Here is a 7,317-nt window from a genome sequence, read left to right on the forward strand (position 1 = left end):
TTTCTTTCTAATTTTGTCTAAACTTTTTTTTTTTTTGCATATACACCCTTGTGAGTAATTAAATTACTGAATCAGCCCTGCATTTGCACGTTTTCACATAAATTTCTCAAATCTATACTAGAGTCTCAAAGTTCACCTTCTAAGGAAATGTAACCTTTTAAAAATAATAATAATAATAATAATAAATTAAGAAAATTGGTAAACCTATTTTTTAAATTGATGTATTGTATTATATATTCCATTTTCATCCTTGTAATTTAATTTGTAAATTGTGGACATCCACTTTGGTTTTTGTATTACTAAATTTTGATCATCATTTTTCATGCAATCAAATAAACAATTTAAAATATAATAATACTTTATATGCTTTCTATAGAAGCATGGAATTTATGATAATATGGATTGTGATCTATATATATATATATATATATGGCTATTTAAGAAGGAAGAAAAAAACCTTTCTTGTATAATGTGGACATTGATATTACACACTAATCTAAATGAGTAGGCCATGTCATCTTCCGTATTGTCAAGTACATACCTTACATAAAGAATGTAGTTTAATCAAAAACCTTAAAAATATCAAGAAAAAAAAGGCAATGAGAGCTAATAAGACCTTTAATATAGATTTATTCAAAAATTAATATAAGGGCCAGGGATGAATCTATTTGTGCATTTTGATTGGCTTTGCTTTATAGTCATACTAAAAAAATTATTATTTATAAAAGATTATTTATACAGTTATTTTTGAAAATTTTATTTGATAATCATTATCGTGTAAAAAATTTTGAGAAAGATCAAATTTACAAATATTTTCTGATAGTTTATACGCATTTTCTCAATGAGATAAATAAACAAATAAATACTAACTCTATGTAAGAGGATACAAGTGACTCTTATCATCCAACTCGTGGATGATCCTCGGTTTTACCTTTTTTTTTATTTTTTATTTTTTTTCGTATGTTAACTGTGTTTTAGTTCTGGTGATATTTGCTCTGTTTTGTTATTGGTTTCCATACTTCGTATTGTATTGGTAGTTTATCCATAATTTTTTTCTGAATAAGTGTTAAAAATTTCTTACTTGATCTTCATGAAGGAAACTAAAAAGCATTTAGCTGTATATTAATATTATGTGAAGTAGAAGATATTTGTATGCTTTCCCACATGCATTAAAAAACTTCTTTTAGGAAGGAATTGAATGGTTTTATCACACAAGAAAAAGAGATGAGAATAATAGATTGGACAAGGGATGGCATGATTTTTTGGTAATTTTGGTATTTTTAATAAATTTATAATTATGCCAGTCAGATGATAAAATGAGAGGTATAGATAAAGATTTAATAAAAAAATACCAATTAAACTATTATTTAATCAAGAAAAAAGAATCCATTTATATTTTTATAAATGTTATTAGTTGATTTTCAACTATAAAATTATATAAACAAATAAAAATGTTTTGTAAATATATATAAACAAATATAATTTTTATAAGAATATAATAATAATCATCCATTTTTACAAAGTATTCAAATAATTTTGTCATATTGTATTAATATGAACACATTTGTGTATTTCTAAATGTTTTTTATATATATACTGTAGATGCAAGATCATATTAAATCGCAAATGATTATAATTTTAAATACTACTCATGGTCTTGATGTATATTAGTTATTATTATTAAGAATCAAAGATTATTAAACCATTAGTACATAAAATACTTGGACAAATTAAAGTTTTTCTTAAAAAAATATTGAAATCACTGAATTAAATAAATTACATATCATATTAAAATTGTGGAAAATGCGCTCATGAAAATAACATTATGCAATTTAGCCAACCTCTTAGCATAATTAAGCATCATTTTAATAAACTAATGATCTTAATCATGGTCATTATTTATTTTGATTTGCATGAGATGAAATTAACTACTATAATATGTTGATTTAGGTTCCATTTTCATGTGTAAATATAATTAGTTTAACAAAGAAAACTATAAAATCTTAAAAGTGAAAAAATAAATAAGAAATTCAACTTTCTCTATGGGAAAAATTGGTAAGACTGTTTCACGTAATGTTGAGATTAAAGATTTTTTTTTTCAAATAGTTATGATACTAATTTTTTTTATTAAAAACATTATTTCAAAATTTTATAGTCATCAAAAAGTTCATAGTTTAGCGGTTACTAGGTAGTAGACCCGACATGAAAAACAAATATAAGACATTCAAATGTCTGGAATTCAAAACTTATTGGAAACATTGATGATATATATAACATGTCATCAGTTATAGCTGTGGGCTCATAGCCCAAACTCTTTCACAGACTAAGGGTGTCCATATTGGATAATCAATTTCAGCCCGTATACAAGCTCCTGATGTAAATAGCATTAGTCATTTTAATAAATATATATAGAAATTGTCACTTTCATCATAAATCGATAACCCATATATATTATCAACAACAATTGTGAAAAGTAAGCAATATTAATTATATATAATGTTTGGTTTGAAAAATTTCTTTTCTATCAAAACTTACACTTAATAAATCACAAACCCAAAGATAAATGTCTAGCAAGTATGTTAAAAGGAAAAACGAAAAAAAAAAGTTCCAACTTGTTTAATGTTACACTCAAGCCAACTCTGAACATATTAACAAGCTCCTACGCTTCTCCAAAGTCTGCAATTGACATTTCAAACGTTTATTAATTTCCTCTAATTTATTTCCTTGAAAAATGATATTGGAGGTCTTTTTAATCATCCTTGGCAGATATGGCTTGAAAAATTACTCTTTTTCTAGTTTTAAGTTGCTTATTATACAATTCATTTGAAAAAACCAAAAGTGTAATTTTAAATAAAAAATAAAAGTGATCTATTAGCATTAGATCTTTGTGTTGAGTAGTGTTTGTATGTATTTTATTGAGAATATGGGTTCAAATTCTAGTTTGTATAAAATGTGATATAAATGTGTTGAGATAATAACTTCACGATTGTACATGTGTTTGTACATAATTTATTCATATTTAAACAAATAAAAATGAACTATGTTATGTAATAATTTTAAAATCTAGTTACATTACCGAGATTCCCTTTTGTTTAATTTGTAAAAATGTGGACCCTTTTTTTCCCCATCAATCATGCCTTGAGCTCCCAACCGCACACTTAATTAAAAAAATATTGTTTTATATATATAATATATATATATATATTAAGCCAAATAATATATATATATATATAATTAGAATAATATATTATGCACCCCACTGGTCATCTCTTGTTTCTAAAGCATTTTAAAACCCAAGTTAAAAAAATCATGAAGCACATGTAATTTGATACCATATGAGTTTTTATTATGTAAATTAAATTATATATCTACAAGTTCAAATTTTAGTTTTATATATTTTAACTTGCAATTGAGGAGGTGTTACCAACTTACCATGTTGAAAGAATAGTCATCACATGGATCCACTCACATTATTATTAAGAGGCAAAGGACAAATGAACAATCAACATGGAATTCTGGTCTTTGACCGTTTCCAAACTTTTTCTTAATAATGATCCCAACTCACCATTTTGATTCATTCAATTTTACTCAATCAATTTGATTGAAAAGGACTTCGCCACCTTTTCATGCCTGCTTGCAAATTAATCAATCCAAAAACTAGTCAAGAACACACTCCAATTAAAAAGCAAAATAAAAATAAAAATCAAATAAAGCTTCTTATATATATATATATATATATAGGCTTCTAAATATTAATTAATGTGGTTGTACCTGCTCCCGTTCACTGTTTTGTTAAAATCTTGATTGGAAGTTTATCTATAATTAATTATATACGTTAGTTAGTCATATAATTAACATAACTTTCTTGTTATGATGGTCTACCTTTTGTATCTCCTTAATTAAGATAGAAAAGATCATGATGACTGTTTCCATGTTAAAGTAATCCCTACATATATTTTCAACTTTGAGGTTGAACCATGTCAAGAAAAATATTAAAGAAGTGAAGTTTAAGAGACAAAAGAACTTTCAAATAAGAAAATATGAATGGCAAATGGTTTAAAAAAAACCCTACAAAAATTACAAAAATAATACTACTCATGATGAAAGCATTTATAACCAATTCAATGCATGCATGGTTAGTAGTTGAATGATGTTAGGAATATTAATTGATGCATGAAATTATCCACACAACTCTAGTCTAAGAGCAAATTAATAAGGAGTGGTTTAGGGAAAGAAGACTAAGGCCAAACCTAACACCCTATATATGAATGAAGGTCAAATTGAAAAGTCCACCCAATGAGAATAGTTATAGAAACTCTCAACACGTCAAAGCATGCAAAGTTTGAAATATTAGCAAAGTAACACGAGTATATAAAGAGGACTGCATGTTAGATATATAACATAAAGTTTTGAAAGCTTGAGTTAGTGGATATATATATAGAAAGAAAGAAAGAAAGAAAGAAAGGATGGGTTTAAGGTTGGGATTAGTGTTTGGGATTGTGATGTGTGTTGTAGTATGTAGTAGTGGTGTGCATGGCCAACTTTCTACGTCCTTTTATGATCAGTCTTGCCCTAATCTTCAGAGCATTGTGAGGTCTGGAATGGCTCAAGCTGTAAATAGAGAGCCGAGGATGGGTGCTTCCATTCTTCGTCTCTTTTTTCATGACTGTTTTGTTAATGTATGTATATATCCATGAAACTCTCTCTCTCTCTCTCTCTCTCTCTCTCTCTCTCTACTAAAAATATATATCTAGATCACTAGTTTCATGTTGCTTGTTTAATTAATGTGCTCTTATTGGACTCTCTCCTTCTACTTTATGCTCTTAATTTCTTATATATATATATATATATATATACATATATATAACAAATTGAAAACTTATTTGATACTAGCTAGGGCTATTTTGCCTGTAAATACATGCAAAAATGAGTAATTATTTATATATCCCAGTAAAAAATAATATTTTTTATATACCTGTATACATAACCAAAGATCAATTAAAAAGTTTTATAAATATGTTAAACTATCATTTACTCTTTTCGCTTTATTCAACATGGAAAATATACTATTTACTTATATTTTTATAAAATTTACAGATTGATGTTTAATGATAATATATAAATAAATCTGATTTTTACGAAAGTATATATTATTAGCAAATAAACCACTTTTATAAGGTTATACGTACACAAACTTTTTCTTGTGAAACTCTTTCATCTTGACTTGTTCAATATATATGCGCTATTATTTCCCATATATAAATATATATATTCGTCCTTTGATTTTTGAAGAAACAGTGAAATTATTATATATATATGATATATAATTAGGGTTGTGATGGATCCATACTGTTGGACGACACTGCAACGTTCACCGGGGAGCAAAATGCAGGGCCAAATCGAAACTCAGCACGCGGCTTTGAAGTGATTGACGCCATCAAAGCTAAGGTTGAAGCTGCATGCCAAGCCACCGTCTCTTGCGCCGACATCCTCGCCCTCGCCGCTCGTGACGGTGTTGTCTTGGTCAGTCATTTTCTTTATTTATTCGATGACCCATCATCTAAGAGCATTTTTTATATTTGAAATCTAAAACGTTCTACAATACAAATTTGATAAGTTTCTAATAATACATAATTGTATTAAAATATATATAATAACTAATGGTAACTCTGTATACTGCCCTACAAATAATAACATATGTTAGATCATAATTTAATCGCTAAATTAGAAAAGTTGTTCTATATTTATCTTTATTGTTTATTTATAAAAAATTATATATAGTTAAAAAAATATATATAATTTTCTCTTTAATATTCCAACCTACGTCTCCATGCACGTACGTGCCTAACCCTAACTGAGCCATGCATGCAGCTTGGCGGGCCAACGTGGCAAGTGGCATTAGGCCGGCGAGACTCAAAAACAGCGAGCCAAAGCGACGCCAACTCCCAGATCCCACAACCGTCCTTCAATCTCTCCGAGCTCATCAGCTCCTTCTTCTCCAAAGGTCTTACCGCCGGCGACCTCACAGCCCTCTCCGGCGCCCACACTATAGGCCAAGCTCAGTGCCGCAGTTTCCGGGCCCACATCTACAACGACACCAATATAAACCCTTCCTTCTCAGCCTTTCGTCAGCGTTCTTGTCCTCTCTCCGGCGGTGACTCCAACCTCGCTCCTCTTGATCTCCAAACACCGAACCGTTTCGGCAATAACTACTATCAGAATCTGGTTTCTAGCCGGGGACTTCTCCATTCTGATCAGGAGTTGTTTAATGGTGGTTCTCAAGATGAGTTAGTGAGGAGGTATAGCCGGAATGGTGGTGATTTTGCTAGTGATTTTGCGGCGGCGATGGTGAAGATGGCCGGAATTGGACCGTTGACTGGGAACAGTGGGGAGATAAGGTTGAATTGTGGCAAGGTTAATTAAGGATATATATATATATATTATGCGTTTTATACTGTTTTACTGATGAGTGATGGTCAATTAGTATTAATTAATTTGTTGAGTATACATATATAGGAGGAATTTGGATGGAGAGAGAAAATATCTTTCTGTCCTTTTAATGGGGATGCTTTTAATTGTTTTTTTTTTTATTAGTGAAAGTGTGGAAAATTAATAAATGGGTTTGTATTATTATTATTATTAGTTTTTAATGAAATTTCTTTAACCACACCTTTCTTCCGTTATTCAATATTATTAAAATCAATCATAGACACTCCTTTCTTGGATCTAAGCAAAAAAAAAAAAACAAAACTTGAATTACATCATCCCTGCAATTAGACCGAGTCTAAACTTTTTGAGTTCTCTCACCTCAAAATTAATTAAGCATCTTATCAACTCCATTCAATTATCACTAATTAGGATGAACAAACCAGACGCAATTTTTATCTCGTGAGGTCATATAATCTAAAGTTATTGATCTTTAATTTCGTTATAATTAGAAAGCTATCTCATTGTCTTAGCATATTTTTCGCCTTCATCACTAGTGGATTAAGCCACACTTTAGATTTTGTCCAACCTTTATATTTGATACTTTTATAAAATATTGTATGTTTATTTATAATATAATGATGTTTTCATAATGAATATATATGGTTTATTCATTTTATTTTTAAAAACATAATTATGGTAACTAATATCATATATTTGAATATTATCGTTTTTTATCATAATCACTTACATAAATACGTAAAAGTAACTAATACCATACACTTAAATATTTATTCTTATTCAATCCAAAATAAAGTGCGGAATGCATATATATTTGCTTGAAACATTTAAATAAATTTAATTATTTAGGCTTAAGTATAGTTTTGACCA

The 7,317-nt window shown here is 28.5% G+C and overlaps 1 protein-coding gene across 1 annotated transcript; it reads left to right on the top strand.

Annotated features, from left to right (window-relative positions):
* The first annotated feature begins 4,439 nt into the window (after nucleotides 1–4,439).
* Nucleotides 4,440–6,542, top strand: LOC120261778 (peroxidase P7-like). Its single transcript, XM_039269764.1, has 3 exons — nucleotides 4,440–4,679; nucleotides 5,332–5,523; nucleotides 5,872–6,542. Exons 1-3 carry the CDS (start codon nucleotides 4,467–4,469, stop codon nucleotides 6,421–6,423), a joined length of 957 nt encoding a protein of 318 aa, XP_039125698.1. The 5' UTR covers nucleotides 4,440–4,466; the 3' UTR covers nucleotides 6,424–6,542.
* Nucleotides 6,543–7,317: the final 775 nt, after the last annotated feature.

The sequence above is a fragment of the Dioscorea cayenensis genome, chromosome 5 (assembly GCF_009730915.1).
Source record: "Dioscorea cayenensis subsp. rotundata cultivar TDr96_F1 chromosome 5, TDr96_F1_v2_PseudoChromosome.rev07_lg8_w22 25.fasta, whole genome shotgun sequence".
Classification (NCBI taxonomy): domain Eukaryota; kingdom Viridiplantae; phylum Streptophyta; class Magnoliopsida; order Dioscoreales; family Dioscoreaceae; genus Dioscorea; species Dioscorea cayenensis.